The sequence below is a fragment of the Lithobates pipiens genome, unplaced genomic scaffold, assembly GCF_037356315.1.
Source record: "Lithobates pipiens isolate NorthernLeopardFrog02 unplaced genomic scaffold, aLitPip1_a1.2 Scaffold_16, whole genome shotgun sequence".
NCBI classification, from domain to species: domain Eukaryota; kingdom Metazoa; phylum Chordata; class Amphibia; order Anura; family Ranidae; genus Lithobates; species Lithobates pipiens.
In genome coordinates, this window is record NW_027507748.1 from 550,930,692 (window position 1) to 550,956,486 (window position 25,795).

A 25,795-nucleotide genomic window follows, 5' to 3' on the forward strand; every position below is an offset into this window, starting at 1 on the left:
CAGGCACAAACAACATGTAAATAAAGAGTTCAGCGCTAAAAATATACTTGCAATATATAACAATGCATATAACAGGTGAAAGATTAATAAAGTGCATTCAGTGCAATCAATAGTGTCTGAACAATATATGAAATAGCAAACTATTGCATAAAAAAAAAAAATGTGCAAAAATGTAAATAAAACATGTACTAATCAAAGTGCAATAAGTTCCATCAGTTGAGCAAAAAAAAAAAAAAATTTAACTAGAGATGAATTTCAAGCATAAATATCAGTGCAATATATAAAAAGGGTGCAAATCTCTGGGACTAAAGTCCATGTGTAAATTCCATTGCAAAACCGTGTTGAAATGATGATCAAACACTCAGCTGTCTGACACCCATCACCAAAGTAAAAAAATGGAGGCTTACCAGAAAGCCTGTGACCACCCCTTACTCAAGGAGGTCATACAACGCTTGACTGGAAATCTGATCCACTGAAGAAAAGCCCAGGTGTTCTCTCAGGTGTCCTTAATTGGGAAACCAGAAGGCTCTCAACAAACCAGGAAGTAGTGCCAAAAACCATCAATGGATCAGCTAGCTGAAATTTATATGGAATAAAAGACTCCACGAAATTTAATAAAAGGTAATGCACTTACATCAGATTAGTAAAATGCAGGCAGATAGATGCATAAATCCAAACGAAAATCTTGCAAATGGCCAGATAGTGATTGCGCATTCACAGTAGCGTGTGTACATATCAGTCCCGACAATCGTTTCGTCATTAATGACATCAGGGGTACCTATATATTGCACTGATATTTATGCTTGAAATTCATCTCTAGCTAAATTTTAGGTTTTGCACACTTGCTGGCACGTATTACACTTTAATTAGTACATGTTTTCTTCTATTTTTTGCATATTTCTTTTTTATGCACTATTTTGCTATTGATTTCCTATATTGTTCATACACTATTGATTGCACTGAATGCACTTTATTATTTTTTGCACCTGTTATATATTGCAAGTATATTTTTAGCACTAAACGTTTTATTTACATATGATAAAAGCAACCTGAGTTTTGTTTTAAAAAAATTCAGAGCCCTGAACTATTCAACACATCAGCTCTGAAAGTCTCCACCTATGAGGAGAGGGGATGTGTGGCCTTTCCTCCAATCAGCTGTCTTGGCTGTATGCCCAGGCTTTACGGCAGTGCTGAGCAGGAAGAGAAAATCTAACATGATCTGCACTTTCTAAAAAAAAAAGTATATAAAGCTGAAGACAGCAGATGTACATGCAAAACTTATGTAGGGAGATTTGCTTCATCCCTGTGTATCATCTGAGGCTGTTCACTTCACTGGGTATGTGTGAGGGTTTACATCCACTTTAAGTTTACTTAATGTGGGAAAAAACAACAAAACACTGAAATGTATTAAACTATGGTTTGTAACTTTTTTCCCCTAGATTTATTAAACAATTTAATATTTCTAAATTACAGTTGGAAAACAAATACATCCTAGCCAGAAACAAAAAACACAGAAAATGTTCCAAGATAACTGTTTCAAATTTGGAATGCTGCTCACAAAAAATAGAAGGAATAAAAGAGCCATAAATTAGCTGGGGGAAGGGTTCTTGTATTTATTAAAAAGAAGCAATAACCTTTCCAACAAGGAGGTGTGAATATGTCATGCACAGTGCAAGACAAAGGCAGTTAACTGGACCCTCATAAATGCATCTTATTGCAGGATAACACTACAGTGTGAGATTTACTTTGCTTGAGGTGGAATTTTGTGAAATGGTGATCAGATGGAGGCGTAGCACAAGGGCACACCTGGGAGGGTCAAACATACACATTACAAGTGACTCTTAGTTAAGAATTGTTGGATTAGATAAAAGCAGTTGCTCTCCCTCTACCCTCCTTCCATATGTTGGTCAGTTCTGCAAAACGGCAGTAGAACCAATATTCAAGCCAAAAGTAATAAAAAAAAACAAAAAAACAAAAAACAAACAAACACAAAACCACACACAGACAATGTAATACCCAAAAGGTTATGACTTGTTTACACTCTATCTGCAGTCGTTACAGAACACTGAACAATGTGCCTTTATATAAAGCATCTGCAAATAGTAAAATGCACAACTAAAGAATCAGAACACATTTGGCACAGTAACATTTCATGCTACATAAACTGAGGAAGCCTTTGTGCTATTAAGCTATAAACTAAGGTCAAACCCCCCAATTGTGTTACAACAGTTGTAAGGGGGGTTTTGAGAACCTCGATATGTTTTATTAAAACATTTTATGAGAAATGTAATTTTCACATTTTGTATGTCAAATAGTTGCTAAGACAATGCATATTCATTTCTAATTACTACTCGATTCCAACCAACTACATTCCTGTACCTATACGCCTTTAACAAGTGTAATGAAACCAGCCAGACCAAACTGCGTACTTTATTAATATTTTGCAGATTCAACATTTTTAACTAATATATATATATAAATTAAACAAAAATCTCAACACAGATGATGTTCGTATTGTACAAATGTACAATACATTTCAGAATACAGATGGGTAAAATCCCTAGCTAGGCTATAAAATGCTTCTGGTATTCCGAAAAGCTCTTTTGCAATTAAAACATTTAAAATATTTATAGCGTAACTTGCATACAGAAATCTATGTAATCTGGATTTAATTTTTTTAAGTAACCTGCGGCCTAACGTTTTCACAAAGTTATTCTTGATCATCCTTCCCATTTGCCTGTATGAAAGGCAAATCCAAATGTTGCTCATACTCAAACAACACACAGGAAAAAATTAGAGCATGGTCTGGCCTTTAACACATTTATAAAATGATGCTTGCATCAAGCTTTTGTGACTTTTGTGTCATGCATATCAGAGTGCCAGACCTGATCAGAGTTATGCCCCATACACACGGTCAGAAATTCAGATGGAAAAGAAGTCAGATCGGATTATGTTGTCACAAAATCCGATCGTGTGTGGGCTCTATCGGACTTTTTCTGTCGGATTTTCCGACTCACAATGTTTGAGAGCAGGATCTAAAATTTTCCGACGACAAAATCCGATTGCATAAATTCCAATTGTGTGTAGACGACTCCGACGGACAAAGTGCCATGCATGCTCAGAATAAACTAAGACGAAAGCTATTGGCTACTGGCCCATTTATAGTCTCGACGTACGTGTCGTACGTCACCTTGTTCAGAGCGATCAGATTTTCTGACAACTTTGTGCGACATTGTGTATGCAACACAAGTTTCGGTGTACAGGGCATATGGGCTTGTTTCCTTGAAAACACATGCCCGATTTTTATCACACGTTTCTGTGTATGACCATGTACCTGGTATGGCTAAACCCTAAAATGGAAGTCTGGGTTACACATGTCCTGAACTCTCTTAAAATAAGGCTCTGTGGGGTTGATTTTCTAAAACTGGAATGCGCAAAATCAGGTGCAGCTCTACACAGAAACCAATCAGCTTCAGGTTTTATTATCAAAGCTTACCGTATATACTCGAGTATAGGCCGACCCGAATATAAGCCGAGGCCCCCAATTTACCCCCAAAAAAACTGGCAAACTTATTGACTCGTGTATAAGCCGAGGGTGAGACATGCCTGTCCATCCCTGTGTGTGTGTCCGTCCATCCCTGTGTGTCCGTCCATCCCTGTGTGTCCGTCCATCCCTGTGTGTCCGTCCATCCATCCCTGTGTGTGTGTGTGTCCATCCATCCATCCATCCCTGTGTGTGTGTGTCTCCATCCATCCATCCCTGTGTGTGTGTGTCTCCATCCATCCATCCATCCCTGTGTGTGTCTCCATCCATCCACCCATCCCTGTGTGTGTGTGTATCTGTGTGTGTGTGTATCTGTGTGTGTGTGTGTGTGTGTGTGTGTGTGTGTGTGTGTGTGTGTGTGTGTGTGTGTGTGTGTGTGTGTGTGTGTGTGTGTCCAGCCTACCTTTGTCCCGAGCCTCCGTCCCGTGCCTTGCCTCCTTGCCGCCGTTCCGTCCCGTGCCTTGCCTCCGTTCCGTTCCGTCCCGTGCCGTGCCGTGCCTTGCCGTCGTGTCGTGCCTTGCCTTGCCTCCGTCCCGTCCCGTCCCGTGCCTTGCCTTGCCTTGCCTTGCCTCCGTCCCGTGCCCTCTTCGGCGGCCATTGTAAAATTCAAAAGCCGCGCCTCCTCCTTCGCCTGTGATAGGCGGAACACTGAATTTCCCAGCAGCCTGTGTTCCGCCTATCACTGACGTCGTATCATCCTCGTCCGTAGTACGAGGATGATACGATGTCCGTGATAGGCGGAACACAGGCTGCTGGGAAATTCAGTGTTCCGCCTATCACAGGCGAAGGCGGAGCCGGAGGCGCGGCTTTTGAATAGAATGGCCGCTGTCTGTCTGCTCGACACGCTGATCGAGCGGGCAGACAGCGATGACTCGAGTATAAGCCGAGGGGGGCACTTTCAGCCTCAAAAAAGAGGCTGAAAATCTCGGCTTATACTCGAGTATATACGGTAATTGAACAAGTTGAAGTTAGAAGCCGATTGGCTACTGTGCACAGCTGCAACAGATTTTGCACTCTCCATTTTAGTAGATCCAGTGTCTCAAAAGATATTGGTCATATACTAGGCTGTTTTTTCCGTTATGGTAAAAAAAAAAAAAAAAAAAAAAAAAACTAACTGTCGTCATGCAGAAAACTAATAATCCCTTACCTTTTTTGTGACTGGAGAAACGCTGACACCAAACCTTTGGGCTCTCACTTTAAGTTTATCAACATTCACCTAGATGAGAAATATTTTTCACCAATTCATAAAAGTTTGTTTATGATTGGGAATATTTTAAGAAAAAAATCCATCATGGTGAAAGAATCTAATACTAGGTTTAAAAACTTTCAAACCAAATAACTGCTGCAATTCTGCACTAAAAAAAATAAAAAAACAAAAAGAAGCGACAATGATGTAACCTTTACCCCAGGTCCAAATATTCATTTTTACTATTCAGTAAAAATTTAACGCTAAATGCATTATTAGTCTAATCTATTCCATTAGACTATGGGTGGCAATAATGCAAACTTACCAGGGATTTTGCACCTGTGGTCTGCCCTAAAAAAAAAAAAAAGAAATAAAAAAATTGTTATTCAGAAGAACTGCCACAAAACATAAATAAAGAGGCATTAATACTTAGAGCAATACAGATAAACAATTGATAAGGCTTCATGTACACGGGATGTTTTACAACCTCCCCTGAACAAATTAACTTTATGGAAGGTAAAAAAAAAGTATTTTTTGCCACAATTGTGTTTAGGAGTTCTTAAAAAATAAAAAATAAAGTCAAATAGTTAAAAATGTATCTCAATTAAAAAAGCCTGTAAACTGCAATGCCTGTAAACGAAACACGAGTTACCACGTTTACAAGCCGTTACAAGCATTTGATGTTTCAAATGCCTCTGAATGCATTTTTTTTGCCTATAAACTACTATAAACACCCCCGTGTACATGTACTGATAACAGAAGAGAGTTAAGGGGCAGCTGAAAAAAAATGCCCAACTGCTCCTAAACGTCTGTTTATCAGCAGCAGTGTACATGAAGCCTAATTCCCAATGCTGACAACTCCATTCTTATTCTCACCTTTCTGCTCAGTGGAAGGAAGACCAAACCTTACAAGGAAACAAAAAGCAAATGGTGAGCACATGTAATGGAGAATATTTAAATACAAAGATGAGGTTGCAGTATATTCGTGCATAACTGTCATAATTAGTCTGCATGTGCTACATATGCAACTGCTCCAAAATGACAACCATAAAAAAATACTTACCGTATAGCACGAGCTGCCTTTTTGCTATCCAAATTGGCAGGAACATTAAACCTTTCAGCTCTTTTCTGAAGTCTCTGTGGGGAGGCAAGAAAAAAAAAAATCACCAGATAAGACATTTGCTCTGCAACATTTAATTGACTGGAGTGTGACCACCTAAACTATTGCTCTGCACAGATAAATAAAAATGGGACATTAAAGTAGAAGTTTCAGGCCAACAGTAAATAACTCTAAATCTACTGGCAGCCACATTCTAGGACTAAATTTATCTAAATCCTGTAAAAGCAAAAATCCCTAAACATAACTTTTCTGCAGCCAATCCGGTCCAGTCTCAAGTGGTGGATATTGTGTGAAAGACAGCCGACAATGGCTGGAAAATGCCTGGGAAGTGACGTCACCCATATACTTACTATGGGGCTTCCATTGTCAGCTGCCTCTCCTGCACACGCCTACACAGAGAAACCACAGCTGACAGCTCAGCGTGGATTGGCTGCAGAAAAGGTATGTAGGTATAGCGATTTTTGCTTTACTGGTTTAGATAGATTGATCTTAGAATGTGGCTGCCAGTAGATATATAGTTAGTTTTGGGCGGAACTTCTACTTTAATACAAGTGTCACTAGTCTACATATTTATGCAATTCCCCTTCTACGAAGTGGAGGAGAACAGAAATGGAATTGAAGGAGTCCTCCACTTTGACAAGGAAGTGGAAACTCTGGGATATGTTGCACACTCAGAAATCCTGACCAATTACTTGATCATTAATTGTAAAAGCAGTTTCTACATTTTTTTTTTTTTTTTTTTATAGCTTTAGCTAAAGAGAAAATCCTTGGGCTTATAGAGTGAAGGCTGCCATAGCTAGCAATGTCCTGACAAGGTTAGGGCTGGCTACCATGCTAACCCTCCAGCTAGTTTTTTTTTTTTTTTAAATCATCGATGTGGAACAAGTAACAACCAAGTGAATTTAAAACTTCTGATCTTTAAACAGATTGAAGACTACATAAGTACTGATGGGGAGAAATAACACGACAGCCAGGCAAGACGCAATAGAAGACAAGGACAACAGCCTCCTTATTTCTCTCATGGAAGGTTTAATTTAAGAAGCCTTCAAGTTAATGTTATATAGTGCATGTATAACTGATCTACAGTAGACACAGATGAGAAAACTTGGAAGATTTCCACAGTCCTTTTGAATGGGCATTGGTTGCTTTTTTTTCTTACTAAATAGGGGGCAACAAAATAAGAAGTAATGCTGTAAAAAGATGTTTCTATAGCATTTGCAGATAGTATGAGGCGGCTATAATGGAACACAGGAAAGAGATTCTCTTACACACACACACACACACACACAAAACTGCCATTCCCAAAAAATCCCACACAAGAAAATCAGTTATTCTGCAGAGAAGAACAGACTGCAAGGCAATATTACACAAGTCTTAAAGATCTAAATTTCTGGACAGGTGTATACCTTTAGGTATAAGTTGGTATTGGTAGTTTTCTGAACTTCGTGTCATTTTGAAAAAAAATTATTTAGCAGTCGTAGGCACCGAATGCATCATATCAGTAATTTACAGTCAGTTTAAATAATAAAAATCTATTTCTTACATCAGCCAGAGGCACCCCACTTGTTATCTTCACCACTTTCGTCTCTGTTTCTCTGTACAAAATAGAAGACAGAATATATTAAGCCACATTATCTTTCATAGATTTAAAAAGTTAAATATATTATAGTAGTGCAAGGTTTTAGATGGTTGACCATCATGCATCATCTTTTGCTGTAAATGGAACTTAGTTCAAGGTAAAGCATAAAAATGGCAAGACATCTTAATTTGGTACATGTACAACATTATGTTTCCACTGTAATTTTAGAACAATTATTCAAAATTTCCAAAATGTATAGATTAAACTGTTGCAGTCTTCAGGTTCACCAAAAGCAGGATTCTGAGTGAAGTCAATCAAATGAACTGGGAGTGGCCACATGGACTGCGTACAGGTATTTCCTTCATTATGAAAACACAGGGACCATCATCTGGAAGTGAAGGTGGTCTTTCATAGAAGAAAGATTCAGCAAGCAATAATTTAATTTGCAACAAGAGGACGAACGTGTCAAACTTGCCCCTATGGCTGTGACACAAGGACATTTTCTTTGTAGGAAGTTCCCAGGCTTTAAAGCAAAATGAAAGTCAAGTGGTGTCAGGCCCTTAAAAAGCTTTCTCCCATAAAGTGTGGGTCGTAAGAGCCCCATAAAAGCAGAGGTGCTCACTCAGGGGGAACACTGCAATGCTTTTGTTCCAAAATCTTGGAAGAAGTTTTTCCCATGGGGCAGTAAAAGGTTTAACAACTTTCACAGGAAGCACAGTGGGGTCATAGGACAGGACGTGCCATTCCACACACCCCAGAGAAGTCAATACGCACTGCAAGTTTTAGGACTCATCAAAAGGCATTTTAAAATGTGCCATTTTCTTTGTGCCCATAGTTTAGTCAATGTAACATCAGGTCACAAGACAATCTGTCCATTCCAAACAACGTGACCACCATGGCTGTTCTTTCTGAACCCTTGCTAATTAAATAAAGACAACTGTGATTCTTGGAGGGGGAGACACTTACAGGAACACCCGCTCAACTTGACCACATCACCTGCGTACAAGTGCTGCGTCATAAAAGAGTAAGAAGCATGCATCTACTATAATAATACTACTAGATGAAAAAAAAAATTCATCCTTTTAACAATGCATGCAAGAAACCAAGCCAATAAGGAGTATGAACATGATTGAAACCTTGTTTCTTTTTCTTTAAAGTATGTCAAATCATTAGATATAGAAAATGTGTGCACTGAAAAAAAAAGAAAAGGGGAGCAGATTTCCATGGGGCTGTGTTTTTAAAAAGGTGCAGGGACCTTTTTTTCTGCAGGAATTGCAGGAACAGCAGCCCATTCAAATAAATGGGGTACTGTGCACCACAAACACATGTGAGCATGCAGAACTGCTTACACATAAACCTAGTCTTAAATCTCTTCCCAGGAAGATACAGATAGGCAACATTTGTTAACATGTTATTAACATGAATGCCCTGTAGGTAGAAGCATGTTGGTTGCAGGCTATAAAAGGTTCAGTGCTGCCAAGACTGGCGAGTAGTTACATAGAAGTATTCATATAAAAATAGAACAGAAAGTGTCTTTGTTTCCAATGACATACATGAAATACAGTTCAAGACACTCAATCTTTATAGATCATAACTCTATGTAGATTGATATAAATGTATAGTATGTAAAGCACTGTCAGCATTTTTTTTAAATACCTGTAATAAAGCAAACTCATGCTTGTGCTCCATAAAACAAAAAACAAAACAAAAGGTAATTTATACCTCAACAATGAATACCTTATATTTGCTTAGTTTTTCCTTTAAATAAAAAACTGAAAGTACCTTGTTAGAGCTGTTCAATGCATGCAAAAATTCTGGTTTATTGTGCCAAATTACTAGTAAGGCAGATACCTTCCTGCTCTTTCTGCCTCAATTAGCACTGTTTCCAGTTCTCCATGGACTACAGAACACCTTCTTCATGCTATGGAGGTGAAAAGATAGCAAGGTATTCTGCAGCCCTAATACACTTCTTGCCTTCATCCCCAGGTAAAAATACATAAAACCCAATGCAGACATCACACCAAGGGTATGATAAGATGCAATATATTATACCAATATATTGTTCCTGGGTTTTGATGCACATTATGGTATATGTAGTATCTTGAAACAAACTTAAAACGTATTTATTTTTTTGTGAAAACTTATTAAACTGAATTATGTAGATGAGCAAAAAAAAAAATAAAGCAGTTAACTAAAAGTAATTTGCTGGTGACCGCTACAAACTTGCAATTAAATATACATCATTTTAATCTTTTACTTAGCACTCAAACTTATAACTCCTACATGATTTTATTTGATTTTTTTTTTTTTTTTTAAATAACAGTTCTTAACAATGATGGTGTTGCACAGTTCTTAACAGATGCAATGTTCTAAAGTAAAATTGTTACCCTCTTTAGATGAGTACACAGTGCCATCTACTGGTAACAACCACACACAAAAGATCATTTAAGAGGAAAACAAAATAACCCTATAGAAACCCTATAAAACAAAAAAAAAAAAAAGGAGGCCTAGTCTAAGCTCATGCAATTTTAAAGTGGTTGTAAACCCTTACAAACCACTTTGACCTACAGGTAAGCCTTAATCTAGGCTTACCTGTAGGTCAAAGTGGTTTGTAAGGGTTTAAGGCTTACCTGTAGGTCCAAGAAATATCTCCTAAACCTATACGGTTTAGGAGATATTTACCTGAAGACACCGCTGTCTACGGCGTGCAGGAGCACTGGGTAAGCCGCAGATCGCGGCGATATGCCGCGAGTGTCGGCTTCTGTGCGCATGCTGTGATTCGCCGGAACAGCGAGACCCACCAAGAAGATGAATGCTCTGAACTACAGGGGACAGCAGTGACTTTGCTGGCTCCTGTGTCAGGTAAATGACACATAATGGACTACTATGCGAAAATTAGAATATTGTGAAGGCGTTCAATATCGTAGACTTATGGTGTCACACTCTAATCAGCTAATTAATTTAAAACGCAAGAAGTGAGAGGGAGAGAGGCGCCAGGCAACCAATGGTGTAGCACAGTTCAATATGGAGACGTATATGAAAAAAAAAAATAAAATAAAAAACACAATAAAAAGGTTCCACTCACAAGGTGACAAGCAATGCCCTGACAGGCTCTGGGAGTGATTCTGCACGGGACCTAAGAAACAGTCCCCTCTGATCTCATCGGCTGAGAAAGGAGGAAAGACTAGCCTCTGAAACGCGTCCCGACTGGTTACTTCACCCGAAGGGCTTGACAGGACTCAGTCTCTTGACGGCTCATGCTCTCATCGTCTTCCTACACTCCCCCTTTAGAGCCGCCGTTCAGGCGAGGCCCGTTTCTTAGATCCCTTGCAGGATCACTCCTAGAGCCTGTCATGGCATTGTTTTTCACCTTGTGAGTGGAACCTTTTACTGATTTTTTATTTTTTTTTATACATCTCCATATTAACCAGTTCCCGACAGATATACCGCGGCAGAATGGCTCTCCTGGGCAAAATCCCGATTATATACAGGTTTGCCCAGGATAGCCACCAGAGGGCACGCGCGAGCACAGCCGGAGGCACACGCCCACTGCACAGAGGGGGAACCTGATGCCTGTGGCTGGCAGACACGAATGCCCCTGGCCACACACGATCATGTGCACGGGAGCCAGCATGGGGATTTGTGTGTCCCTGTGCTGCCAGAGGAGAGAAGACTGATCATGTGCTTCTACAACGTAGGGACAGCGATTGGTCATCTCTCAAAGTTAGTCCCATCCCCACACAGTTAGAACACAACGAGGGAACACACAGTTAACCCCTTGATCACCCCCTAGTGTTAAACCCCTTCCCTGCCAGTGGCATTGATACAGTAATCAGCACATATTTATAGCACTGATTGCTCTGTCAATGGTCCCAAAAATGTGTCTGATCTGTCCATCGCAATACCACTAAAAATCACAGATCACCGTCATTACCAGTAAAAAAAAGTTAATAAAAACCGCCATAAATCTTTCCCGTAGTTTGTAGATGCTATAACTTGTGCAAACCAATCAATATACGCTTACTGCGTTTTTTGTTACCAAAATATGTAGAATACATATTGGCCTAAACTGATGAAGATTTTTTTTTTTACATTTGGGGGATATTATAGCAAAAAATAGTTTTTTTTCCTTTCAAAATTGTCACTTTTTTATTTATTTATTGCGCAAAAAAAAAAAAAAAATTGGATTTTTACATCATACTTACCTGTAAATCCTTTTCTTTGAGTACATCATGGGACACAGAGTCAGGCTAACATTCATTACCTGCTGGGTTATATTCCATCATTAGGTGAATGGACACTAGACCAAAGGTCTTTAGACAGAAGTGATCCCCTATATAACCCCTCCCATACAGGAAATACTTTAGTTTTGTAGCAAGTACTAAATCCTCAAAAAAGAGGGGAGGGATCTTTGTGTTCCATGATGTACTCGAAGAAAAAGATTTTACAGGTAAATATGACGTAAAAATCCTATTTTCTTTTTCATACATCATGGGACACAGAGCCAGGCTAATATTCTTTACCTGCTGGGACATCCCAGAGCAATAGCCTTGAGGGGCAAGTACACTGCGACCGAAAGCCGAATCCTCGGCTGCTCGAACATCCACTTGATAAAATGCCGTGAACGTATGCACTGAAGATCAGGTAGAAGCCTTACAAATCTGAGCCATAGCTAGCTGATGGAGAAAAGCCCAGGAGGTTCCTACACCCCGTTAGAATGAGCTCTCACCCTAAAGGGAGGAGCTTTATGGTTTCAGACCGTAGGCCTGAATGACCAACTGGTGGACCTAATTGGCAATGGAAGCTGCCTGCCCCTTCCTGGGTCCTTTTTTATTTTTTTACCAAAACTAAAACACAAACTAAAAAAATAAAAATAAGAAAGGTCTGCTCCTTTGATCTCGACAGATCTAAACAGATAAACCTCGACTGCCAGGACAACGTCCCGATTTAAATGAAAGGCCGACGCCACCTTTGGCAAAGAGTATAGAACAGGTCTTAACACGACTGTCATGGAGAAGGATCAAGTACGGTTCCCTGCATGAAAGGGCAGCCAACTCGACGCCCTTCTAGCCGAGGTGATAGCCATCAGGAAGGCTGGCTTGCGTGACAGCAAGTCTAAAGGAATTTCCCCAATAGGTTCAAATGGTTATTTCTGTAACATGGACACCAAGTTCAAGTCCCAAGGACACATAGGTGATTGAGAGGGGGGGGGGGGGGATAGTTGCCCCTCGAATAAAAGTTCAGATCAGTAAATGGGAGGCTAAAGGCCTTTGGAAGAATACTGATAGGGTTGAAACCTGACCTCTGACTGTACTCAAAGCCAAATTTGATTTCTACAGCTGACTGTAGAAAAGAGAATTCTCCCAATCACATTTCCGAGGATGCCATTTTCTGGCTTTACACCAATACAAGTCTTCCAGACCGTATGATAAATCTTCCTAGTGACAGCTTTTGTAGCGTTCACTAGAGTAGACACCACTGGTCCCGAGATGCCACGGTCCTTTAACACCCTGGCTTCAATAGCCAGGGCTGTCAAATTTAGAGTATAGGACCTTGAGACAGTAGATCGGGGCGACGTGGAAGCATCCATGGCCCATCTATCGTCACTCTCACGATCTCCAGGAACCAGGGCCTTCTGGGCCAGGCTGGTGCCACCAGAATGACTGGAAACGCCCCTTTCTGAATCCTGTGCAACAAATGTGGAAGGAGAGGGATCAGAGGGAAAGCAAAAAACAGAAAGTACTGGCTCCACAGAACTATCAGAGCATCTGTTACAATTGCCAGTGGATCTCGTTCGAGACACAAACAGCTGTAGTTGTTTGTTGAACCTGGACGCATTAGGTCGACCTCTGGCCATCCCCAACGTTCCAAGTTTCCAGGAACACATCTAGGTGTAGGGACCATTTCCCCCGGGCAGATCTGCTGGTGGCTGAAATAATCTGCCTGTTCTCTACTCCCAGGATATGAATTGCCGATATTAAACAGCACATGTCACTCTGCCCAGGCTAGCAAGTAGTTCACCTCCTTCAGAGATAAAAGGACTCCTGGTACCGCCCTGGTGGTTTATATCAGCCACTGCTGTGGCATTGGCAGACTGAACCCTGATGGGGTAGTACTGAAACTCCACCATCTAGGACCGCAGGGCCACACGTACTGCTCGTAATTCTAGGACGTTGATGGGCAGGGTCTGCTCTGTTCCTGACCATTTCCCTTGAGCTGTGAGCCTGTCTAGGGTCGCTCCCCAGCCTGAGAGACTGGCATCTCTAGTCAGTACCCTCCAAGTTACCGGGAGAAAGGATTTTCCCTTTTGCAGGTTCTGATCCTGCAACCACTAGTTTAGGCTTAAGCATGCCTGAAGAGATAAGCACATTGGATAATCCAGGGCTTTTCTTCCTCTGTTCCAAGCCAACAAGATGTCTTGTTGTAACGGCCTACAATGGAACTGGGCATAGGGCACTGCCTCGGAGGATGCCATCCTCCCTAGAAGACTCATACAGAGGCGACTGGAGGGTTAGCTGGTGCCCCTCATCTGATGCAGCTGATCCTTCAGGGCACAGATCCTTACAGATGGCAAGAATACTCTTGCTTGAACTGTGTTTAGGATCAAACCTAAATACCTTAGACTTTGAGCTGGTCTCAAGGCTGACCTTTCGGTATTTATGATCCAGCCTAAGCTTTTTAAATACCACGCTGTATACATTATGCTCTGTTCTAGAGCCTGTACTGAGTGATCTCTGAGCAGGAGGTCATCCAGATACCCAAGCACCAGGATCCCTTGGACCCTTAAAAGACCCAGTACTGGTGCTAGGACCTTTGTGAACACCCAGGGAGCTGTAGCAAGCCTGAAGGCTAGAGCAACAAACTGAAAATGACATTCTACTGCAAAACGTAGGAACCTCAGATGAGGCTGAAAGATAGGTACGTGCAAGTACACATCCTTTTCATCGATGGAGGCTAAAAAGTGTCAACTCTGGAGTGGGGTTACTACTGAGCGGACAGACTCCATCCAAAAGGATTGTATCAATAGATACTTGTTCAGGGACCTTAGGTCCAAAGCGGGGCTGGTGTCCTTGTTTGGTTTCTGAGCCGTAAACAGGTCTGAGTAAAACCCTGTGCCCCTTTCGAATACCGGAACCTCTACAATCACTCCTTCATGCACTAGATGATGTAGTGCCTGAAGCAATAAGTTTCTTTTTGGAGGATCCGAGGGATCGCTGGATCTAAAAAACCTCTGAGGATGAACTACCCATAACTCCAGCTTGTAACCGCGAGTTATAATTGAGGTGACCCACTCATCCTGAATTGTTTTCCAAATGTCCGCAAAGTGCAGCAGCTGCCCCCCCCCCCCCCCAACTGATGGAGTGGGGGCGTCCCCTTAAAAAGGAGGGCTTGGTGCTGGGTTTAGAAAAATGTTGGACCCAGGGCCTTTTCTGGCCCTATGGCTTGCCCCTGGCCCTAGCACCCTGTTGGTGGCGGAACAGCCCTGACACTGACACCTTTGAGGAAGCAGTCCCTGGAACATCTGGTACTTTTCTTCACAGAAAGTAGAAAACTCTTCCCTTCGAAAATCTTTTGGATAGATGTGTCCAAATGATCACCAAATAAACGTTCTCCATGAAACCAGCCAATAGCTTTTTACAAGGAAGCTCAGTTGATCAGTTCTTAAGCCATAAAAGTCTGCACATATGTACAGACAAGAGAACCAGACGAGAAACCTGCTATATTGAATCCTTTAAAGCAGGGGTTGACAAATTTGCTTGGAATCTAGGAGCCAGCTAAAAAAGTTAGGAGCCGGGTCCGTGACGGCGATCTGGACCTGTCCCTGGCCTGACATGGAGACGAGTGAGGGGAAGATAGCGCCCCCAGCCCCCCACCTGTCTCCAAGTCATTGCCCATAGCTCTTAGAGGGACATTTTTAAATTGCATTTTAGTGTAAATATGAGATGTGAGGTCTCTCTGACCCCAGATCTCATATATAAAAGAGGACCTGTCATGCTTTTTTCTATTACAAGGGATTTTTACATTCCTTGTAATAGGAATAAAAGTGACACACATTTTTTTTTTTTTTTTTTTAAAAGAACAGTGAAAAAAATAAAAATAAAAGTTAAAATAAGAAAAAAAAAATGTTTTAAATGCGCCCTGTCTTGCCAAGCTTGCGTGCAGAAGCGAACGCATATATGAAAGCGGTGTTCAAACCACACATGTGAGGTATCGCTGCGATCGGTAGAGTAAGAGCAATAATTCTAGCCCCAGACCTCCTCTGTAACTCAAAACGTGCAACCTGAAGAATTTTTTTAAACGTCGCCTATGGAGATTTTAAAGGGTAAAAGTTTGTCCCCATTCCATGAGCGGGCGCAATTTTGAAGCGTGACATGTTGGGTATCGATTTACTCGGCGTAACATTATCTTTCACAATATAAAAAAAAAAAAAAATTGGGCTAACTTTACTGTTGTCTTTTTTTTTTTTTATTAAATAAAAAATTTTTCCCCAAAAAAAGTGCGCTTGTAAGTCCGCTGTGCAAATATGGTGTGACAGACAGTATTGCAACGACCACCATTTTACTCTCTAGGGTGTTAGAATAAAGAATAATAAAAAAAAAAAATATATATATATATATATATATATATATATATATATATATATATATATATATATATATATATATATATATATATATATATATATATATATATATATATATATATATTTTTTTTTTTGTTTAGGGGTTCTAAGTAAAGGGATGGAGAAAGACTGGCCCATTAGCATTGTTGGTTGTAATTCCAACGGCCACCACAAGAGGGCGCCAGATTCCAGAAGGAACCATAGGATCACAGAAGGCCTCAAAGCCGGGGGCTCAATTACCGGCCGCCTGCGGCGCGGCCCGACGCGATCGCGCGGGGGGGGGGGGGTCCACGGAGACGGGATACCCCCAGCTATGCTGCCCCAGGCGCAAGGTCGCTGATTCTAGTCGCCAATGCGACCTGGCGACCGGGTTTTGTCGAGCCCTGCTTTAAAGCATCAACAGCAAAACACAGCACTCAAGGAATATGGTTAGGCCTATTTGGCAGTTTGACCTGATCCTTTACGAACTGGCAAATACCAATTGCTGCAACAGCTGGCTGAATAGCTGAACTTGCCAAAGAAAAGGAAGCCTTTAATAATAACTCCAATTTCTTGTCAAGAAGGTATTTCAAACCCTCTGCAGATCTATCTACTGGACAAGTTAAGTTCTTGTTGAAGGAAGAGACTGCTGCATCTGCGGCTGGCATGCTACATTTTTTAAACAAATTTTTCATCCAGAGATACCAAAGAGGACCAGGGGGCTCAGTCACCTCTGCAAAAGGTAACTTAAAGGCAGAACAAACCATTTTGGTCAGAATCGGGATCAAAAGCCTCTGTGACAAACATCAAGTGGGTATCTTCTTATCCAGATTGCTCGGAAGCACTAGTCTAAACCCCATCGAATCCTGATCTTTAGGATTCTTCCCCATTCCTGCTGCAGACTAGGAGACACCAGGGAGGAGGATCTGTCATGCTTCCTACCACCCTGCGGGATGGAGGCAATCATGCTGGCAATCCTGTGCTCTAACCCGGCTAGGGCTGAGGACAGTTCATCCTTAGTGATAAAGGGCAGGGTTGACTGTAGGCACAATACCAGATAGGCGTGGATAGGGAGCCTCTGGTCTTTCAGGGGATACGACACTAGGGATATGACTAGGTTCATCAGGAACAACTAATGACATAGGTGTGCCCTTCCCTATGACGTTAGTCCCACTCTTTTTGGAAGACATTAAATTCCACAAACAGTACTTGGGTGTAGTTAAAACACCTCAGAAGGGAGACCCTTTAATGGGGCTCATCAAGCCCCTATGCAACAATCCTGCTAAGCAACACCTGGTGACTCACGTAACCCGTGTAAGGAAAAATAAACCACTGCAAGTGTCTGTTCAGAGCCTGCTCTGTGTCCCACAGCTGCCTTCTGGAAACACCACATGCTTGGCCTGCACAGCTTAAATAAGCTGGGTGTGCGCCAGAACGTTCTATTCATGTGTGCGCACGCCCACGGTCCCGGCGAGCATTTGTGACTATTCGCGTACAACCCAAATCTGTGTGCCCAGATAAAGGTTACGGCACATGTGCAGCAAAGCCATGGCCGCCAAACAAACTGCTGAGACCAGCGGAGCTCTAGCGAAACACGTGAGCCATGGCGAAGTGGTGCACCATCTCACGCCATCATACAGCTAAAAAACAGCCAGGTACAAGCAAAAAATAGGATTTTTGTACTCACAGCAAAATCCTTTTCTCTGAAGTTCGACAGACACAGCTCCAGTAATCTTGACTGTAGGGTTATTATGCCACCTTCAGGAGAGGACTAGGCAGAACATGTGATACATGTGAAAAACAACAGAACTTTACAGTTCTGCCCAGGGGGCGGTCCCTCTGGTAATAACCACTCAGCCTGCTTCCTGCAGCTCAGTACGTCAACAGGCAGTAGAACGTAAACCAATAGAAGGGGAGGGTGCTGTGCCCATCAATGAACTTCAGAGAAAAGGATTTTACTATGCGTACAAAAATCCTATTTTCTCTTTTGTTCATTGACTGACACAGCTCCAGTAATCTTGACCGTAGGAATGTCCCCAAGCAGTGTCATAACGAGGGGTGGGAACAGCAACATAACTTCACAAACAACAAAAAGTGCTCCCTAACGGGGAATCACCATTTGAACCAACTGCATCAGAACTTGCAGTCAACATACGCATCAGAGTGCATTAACATTCAAAAAAGGTAACTTTTTCTTAACATAAACAAGAGTGTAAAATTGCAACTTTTTTTTTACTTCATAAATTTTTTTATTCATTTATATAATAATTTAACACCAAGAACATAGCAATAACAGAAATTACAGTATAAAAAAAAAAAGCAATTATGAAAAATACTTTCTTCACAACATAAATGTTACAATATTCTAAATTATATCAGATAACAATACTATTTCCTCAGCTACCCAAACCCTCCCACCCTCTTCCTAGCTTCCCCCCACCCCTGCACCATATAAGTGTACTTGTATCCACTAATTATACGAAAAAAGAAAAAATTGCAACATTACCTGGCTGCCTGCAAAACTCTGCAGCCAAAGCAGGCATCAGAAGATGCGCTTATATCCACTTTGCAGAATTTTGCAAAAGTGTGAACAGACGACCATGTCACCGCCTTACACACTTGAGCGACAGATGCTTGATATAGGAAGGCCCAAGAGGTCTCAATTGCCCTGGTGGAGTGGGCCGTGACTGGAAAGGGGGGCACCTGTCCCTTCAAGGCGTAAGCCTGGACCACGATCTGTCTGATCCACCTGGAAATGGATCAAGACCACCATTCCTTTTTTTGGACCAGGTACCGAAAAGAACAGAGTCTGACTTCCCGGAAAGGGAGTCCTGGCAGACAGATATACCCTTAGAGCCCCGGACCACATCCAGGGAATGGAGGGCTACCTCCTTAAGATGCGTTTAGGACACAGAGATGGCAAGGTGCTCACTAGAGAGTGAGATGCCAGGGGTCATTGGTAAAAGACAGCCAAGGCTGATATCTGTCCCTTGATGGTGCTTAAGGCCAGTTTCTGGTCCACTCCTCGCTGTAGGAACAACAGGATCCTGGAAATGAAATAGGTGCGCGGACGCCACCCCATCTCCGCACACATGGAGATATAAGCCTTCCACGTACGATGGTATATCTTCCGAAAAGATTTCTGTGCCCTTAACATAGTGGAAATCACTGAGTCAGACAGACCTCGGTTCTTTAGCACCTGGCTTTCAACAGCCATGCTGTTAAAACCAGTGACAGTAAAGCAGTATGGAGAATCAGGCCTTGTGACAGAAGGTCTTCTCGCAAAGGAGCTTCCACCACCAGGCGTACTAGGTCGGCGTACCAAGGACGCCGAGGCCAATCTGGGGCAATCAGTATCACCGGAATTCCCCTCGGCCTCCACTCTGCGGAGCAGACGTGGTAACAGTTTGAGCGGAGGAAAGGCGTAAATCGGCCGGTACTGCTCCCATGGAGCCATCAACGCGACCGCCCAAGGATCTCTTGTCCTGGACACAAACCTCCGCACCTTTTGATTGAGCCGAGAGGCCAGGAGATCCACATCTTTTATGCCCCACCGCAGGCAAAGAAGCCTGAATACCTCCGGATGCACTGACCACTCTCCTGGGTCCAGCATCTGGCGACTTAGATAGTCCATCTGCCAGTTTTCTACTGCCGGGAAGTATATGGCCGACAGGGCCGGTACGTGCCGCTCAGCCCACCGAAGGATGTGAACGACATCCCGCGCGGGAGCTGAGCTTTTTTGTTCCTCCTTGATGGTTGGCATATGCCACCGCAGTGGCATTGTCTGACTGGATCCTGATTGGACGTCCTCATAGTCTCATCGACCATGTGGAGAGGCATAGCCTGATCGCTTGAAGTTCGAGCACATTGATCGGCAACTGGGATTTTTCCCTTGACCAGAGGCCCTGGGTCGAATACTCCCAGCACTCCCCCCCCCCCCAGCCGGTCAGGCTGGCATCCATTGTGATCACTGTTCAATGAAGAGGTAAGAACGACTTCCCGGACACAAGGGCCGGAGATCTTGGCCACCAGAGAAGAGAGTCCCTGACTAACTGGCTCATCTGATCTGTTGATCCAGTGATAACGGAGATTTGTCCCATTTTGACAATATCTCCTTCTGCAAGACTCTGGTGTGAAACTGGGCGTACGGTTCTGCAGAAGCACAGCAACGACCACCTGCGGTTCATCAACAGCTTCACAGTGGCTCTGAGAGTCTGCAGTTTGTCTGAAGGGAGAAACACCAGTCTCGAGAAAGTAATTTCTATTGTTTGGGTGTCATGACACATGTCATGACACATGTTTGTGTGTAATGTTAGTAATGTTTGTTAGTAATGTAATGTTAGTATGCGTTTGTGATGGTTTTTGGTTTGTGTGCAAAATCATCAAATGCAGCCTCACCAGCGCCCGTCAATACAGCCTATCAGTGTCCATAGAATGCATGAAGGTGAAAAACCTCCATTACAACCACATTAACTGTTTTGGGGAGGGAGAGGGGTTAATTAATCTACAATGCCATTTGTAATATGCAGCACAAAGGGGTTAATGTATTACCAATGGTCACTGATGCATTAGTGACCAGTGGTAATTAGTGAACCCCTTTGTGCTGCATTAGTGGCACCGTGGTCAGTGATTATTAACCCCTTCATGCTGCATCATAAAGGGGTTAATTAGCACTGCCACTGGTGCCACTAATGCACCACAAAGGAGTTAATTGTCACTGCTCCCTAATGCATTGGTGACCAATGGCAATATATTAACCTCCTCCATGCTGCATATTACAAATAGCATTATAGAGTAATTAAACCCCCCTTCCCCTTTCAAAAAAATAAATAAATAAAAAAAAAAGTTAGGCACTACAGCAGGAACACACAGATAAGACACAGCATTAGTCAGCAATGTTCTCAGCCTCTGCTCAGTCACTTGTCCATGACAGTGGACGCTCCAAACAGGTAACAATTCCTGTCCAGTTGAGAACACTCCGTCCAACAGTGAAGTGTCTGCGTGAGTAACATTAGCCAGGTGCGGGAGCGCACTGCAAATATAAAACTGTAGTAGCGGCCATAGGGTGACCACCATTCCAAACTGCCATTCAGGGACACCCCACTTCCAAAAAAGGTGGGTGGTCTAGTCTCGGGGCAATTTGGCAGCGGGTGTTTTTTTGGGCGGATGGCTGGTGTTAGCACTTAGATCATCCCGAAACCATGCTTGATATGGTGTCAGGATGATCAATTCACATTATTTGTATTACCTACTTTGTAATATAAAAATAAATGGTTCAACTTACTATAATGCAGAATTAGTGGGAACCCTGAGCATGTCACTTGCCATCAGATGCAGCTTGCCTTCGTTGTCTGCTACCAAATGCAGCTTTTCACTTGCCACTGTTGCCTGCCTGCCGCCAGATGCAGTGTGCCACTTGCCACCCGCAGCATGCCACCTGCAGCCATGTCACTTGCCATCGTTGCCTGCCACCAAATGCAGTGTCTCACTTGCGCCCATAGCCTACCACCAGATGCTTCCGTCTGCTGACCAGCTTTATTGAGATGCCAATTTCATATTCCAGTAAGACTTGGCACCTGCCCACACTGCCAAAAGTACCAATAGTCGATTTAATGATCATGGTAACACTGTGCTTGATTGGCCAGCGAATTCATCTGACCTAAACCGTATAGAGAATCTGTGGGGTATGGTCAAAATGAAGATGAGACACAAGATTCAACAATGCAGATGAGCTAAAGGCCACTATCAAAGCAACCTGGGCTTCCATAAAACCTCAGTGATCACATGCAAAAGGACCCCCGACCAAGTATTGCTTGCATACTATACAGACATATTTTTCAGTAAGCCAACATTTCTGTATTAATCTTTGTTTTTATTGGTCTTGTGTAATATTCTAATTTTCTGAGATACTGAATTTTGGGTTTTCACTACCTGTAAGCCATAATCCTCAAAAATAAAAATAAAAATGCTTGAAATATCAGTCTGTGTGTAATGAATCTATGTAATATGGAAGTTTCACTTTTTGTATAGAAATACTGAAATAAATTAACTTTTTGATGATATTAAAATTTTTGGAGATTCACCTGAATATATTAACTGGAACCAAGGGGGCCAAGCCCAACCCCTGAAAAACAACCGCACACCATAATCCCCCCTCCACCAATTTATAACCTTTTTTTGAAATGCGGTTTTCTGGATTTTTTGCTATTCGGTCTCTCACTGTTAAAAGGGTTGTAAAGTCTAAACATTTACCTTAATTAATTCCTTGCATTTAGGTAAAAAATGTTTAGGTGTCAGCATCGCTCCCTCAGCCCCCCTTTCAATCCAGCAGCGTGCATGTCCACAGATCATTTCTCCCCTCACTTTCGGGTCTCATATTAAAATTCCAGACTGATCATTTCTTTGCCCACTAACATGCAAAATCAGCAGGGGATCAAATACTTTACACACACACACACACACACACACACACACACACCTCAAAATATTTAAAGGAACACTTTTTAAACAGTATAGCATCAAGTCAATTAAACTTTTGGGATATTGACCTGGTCATTTAAGTAGCAGAAGAGATGTTAATCAGTTTCAGCTGCTTTGGTGTTTGGTGCACTAGATGAACAATGAGACGACATCCAAAACAGGAAAGGTTTTACAGGTGGAGGCCACTGACTTTTTCCCTACTCATCTTTTCTGACTGTTTTTCACCAGTTTTGCATTTGGCTAGGGTCAGTGTCACTACTGGTAATATGAGGCGACACTAGGATTCTATAGAGGTTGCACAGGCAGTTCAGCTCCTCCAAGATGGCACATCAATATGTGTCATTGCCAGGTTTGTCGTGTCTCCAAGCAGTCTCAAGAGCATGGGAGATTAAGGGAAGCTGGACAGGGCCATAGAAGGTCCTTAACCCATCAACAGGACCAGTGTCTGCTCATTTGTGCAAGGAGGAACGGGATAAGCACTGCCAGAGCCCTACAAAAATTACCTCCAGCAGTCCACCAATCAGAAACAGACACCATGAGGGTGGCCTGAGGGCCTGACACACTCTAGTAGGCCCTGTGCCCACTGCCCGGCACTGTGAAGCTCGATTCACATTTGCCATTGAACACCAGAATTGGCAGGTCCACCATCGGCACCCTGTGCTTTTCATAGATGAGAGCAGGTTCACCTTGACCACATGTGACAGACATGAAAGGGTCTGGAGAAGCCCTGGAGAACGTTATGCTGTCTTTAACATCGTTCAGCATGGCCGGTTTGGTGGTGGGTTAGTGATGGTCTGGGGAGGCATATCCATGGAGGGATGCACAGACCTCTACAGGCTAGACAATGGCACCCTGACTACCATTAGGTAGCGGGATAAAATCCTTGGACACATTGTCAGACCCCACACTGGTGCAGTGGGTCCTGGCTCCATGTGGGGAGAGTATGCAGCCAGTTCCAGGAGGATAAAAAAAAAAAATAATAATTGTATACCACTGAATGGCCCCCACGCTCACCTGACCTAAATCCAATAGAACACCTCTGGGACATTATGTTTCGGTCCAACTAGGGCTGCCATGGATCGTCACCGATCCGCGATCCGAATGGGTCGCCCTGTTCGGATCCGCACATGCCGGAGTGCTCCGTGGTCTTGGCCTTAGAAAAGGCTGCGGCTTTGGCCTAGTTCCGGAGCGGCGGCCATCTTGGTGCACCCGTCAGCGTTTACAATGTGATCGCTCCGTCAAATGACAAACCAGGGGAGAAATCGGATGCCAGCAGCTCGGCCATACCCAGCCATGCTCAGCCAATATTACATTGGGGGAGATGACGGGGATATTACAGTGGGGGAGATGTATATTACAGTGGGGAGATTGTGGATATTACAGTGGGGACTATATTGTGGTGGAATTTTCTCAGGTTTTTGCAAATTCAATTATTATTTGTTGATCTGAAAAATGATCCGATCCAAGGAACGATCCGTGAGTTTTTTGGCTTGGTCCATATCTGGGAGTTAACACCCCAGGACACCATCTGTCGTCTCATTAGGAGCATGCCCCGATACTGTCCATTAAGATTTTGAGTTGCTGCAATGAAATTTCAGCAAAATGGACTTGCCTACTGCATACTTTTTTCACTTTGATTTTCGGGGTGTCTTTGAATACAGCCCTCTGTAGACTGATAATTTTCATTGCCAAACGATGCGACATCTTTTCATTCCTAACACACTACTCAGTCCATATCAGTATAGATATCAAGCATATTTTTCCCCACCGAGATCAAAATGTTCCTTTAATTTTTTTGAGATAATTTTTCTATCTCATGACTACGAAGGGGGATGGGGAGATGAAAACTATATAATTATCTCCTTCACTCCCAGCCCCACCCCTCTTGGTACACACTTCACAAGTCTGCAAAAATGAAACTACCGTATATACTCGAGTATAGGCCGACCCGAATATAAGCCGAGGCCCCCAATTTACCCCCAAAAAAACTGGCAAACTTATTGACTCGTGTATAAGCCGAGGGTAAGACATGCCTGTCCATCCCTGTGTGTGTGTCCGTCCATCCCTGTGTGTCCGTCCATCCCTGTGTGTGTGTGTGTCCATCCATCCATCCATCCCTGTGTGTGTGTCTCCATCCATCCATCCATCCATCCCTGTGTGTGTGTGTCTCCATCCATCCATCCCTGTGTGTGTGTATCCATCCGTGTGTGTGTGTGTGTGTGTGTGTGTGTGTGTGTGTGTGTGTGTGTGTGTGTGTGTGTGTGTGTGTGTGTGTGTGTGTGTGTGTGTGTGTGTGTGTGTGTGTGTGTGTCCAGCCTACCTGTGTCCCGAGCCTTTGTCCCGAGCCTCCGTCCCGTGCCGAGCCTCCTTGCCTCGCCGCCGTGCCTTGCCTCCGTCCCGTCCCGTCCCGTGCCGTGCCTTGCCTCCGTCCCGTGCCCTCTTCGTCGGCGCCTCGGCGGCCATTGTAAAATTCAAAAGCTGCGCCGCCGCCTTCGCCTGTGATAGGCGGAACACTGAATTTCCCAGCAGCCTGTGTTCCGCCTATCACGTACATCGTATCATCCTCGTCCGTAGTACGAGGATGATACGATGTCCGTGATAGGCGGAACACAGGCTGCTGGGAAATTCAGTGTTCCGCCTATCACAGGCGAAGGCGGAGCCGGAGGCGCGGCTTTTGAACTATAGAATGGCCGCTGTCTGTCTGCTCGACACGCTGATCGAGCGGGCAGACAGCGATGACTCGAGTATAAGCCGAGGGGGGCACTTTCAGCCTCAAAAAAGAGGCTGAAAATCTCGGCTTATACTCGAGTATATACGGTACCTGTCAATCACCAGTAACTCCACCCCAACCAAATTTTTTTTACAGGAAATCAAATTTGCTTTAACAAGATGGATATCATTTGCGTGCTGTCTGCAATGTTTCTGGTGTGTTTACACATGACTGAGTAACGGTCTTGTTTATTTTTGTCAAAGTCATGTGACCGGTGCAGCGCTGGCCACAGGGTGGAAGATCACAGCTTCCTCTCCTGATGTATCTTGCACAATGTCAGCAGTAATCTGTGTGCCTCCTACTCAACTCCCTTGCCTCAGGACGAGGGAGAATATAGGACACGTGACATCGCTAAATCGGCTCAAAAAAAAGGTATTTACACTTTCTATATACATCCGACATACACAAATGCAGGGAGACAACAGGAAGTGGGAGGAAATCTACCCCTAGGAAGGGAATTTCACTCCTGAAAGTTATCATGGGAAACAGCTGTCCCCACTGAAGCTATTTCACC

At 43.1% G+C, this 25,795-nt stretch overlaps 1 protein-coding gene across 2 annotated transcripts in view; it reads right to left on the minus strand.

The window, feature by feature from the left end:
* Positions 1-25,795, minus strand: part of SARNP (SAP domain containing ribonucleoprotein) — a 137,746-nt gene that overhangs the window by 64,219 nt on the left and 47,732 nt on the right. The window contains exons 5-9 of one of the 2 annotated variants that reach the window (XM_077483438.1): positions 7,394-7,445; positions 5,794-5,867; positions 5,607-5,635; positions 5,056-5,081; positions 4,692-4,760 (exon numbers count right to left, since the gene is read on the minus strand). In XM_077483438.1, the coding sequence (XP_077339564.1) occupies positions 4,692-4,760; positions 5,056-5,081; positions 5,607-5,635; positions 5,794-5,867; positions 7,394-7,445 (250 nt within the window). The remainder of the gene's footprint in view (positions 1-4,691; positions 4,761-5,055; positions 5,082-5,606; positions 5,636-5,793; positions 5,868-7,393; positions 7,446-25,795) is intronic. The other variant, XM_077483439.1, reaches the window with a different exon arrangement.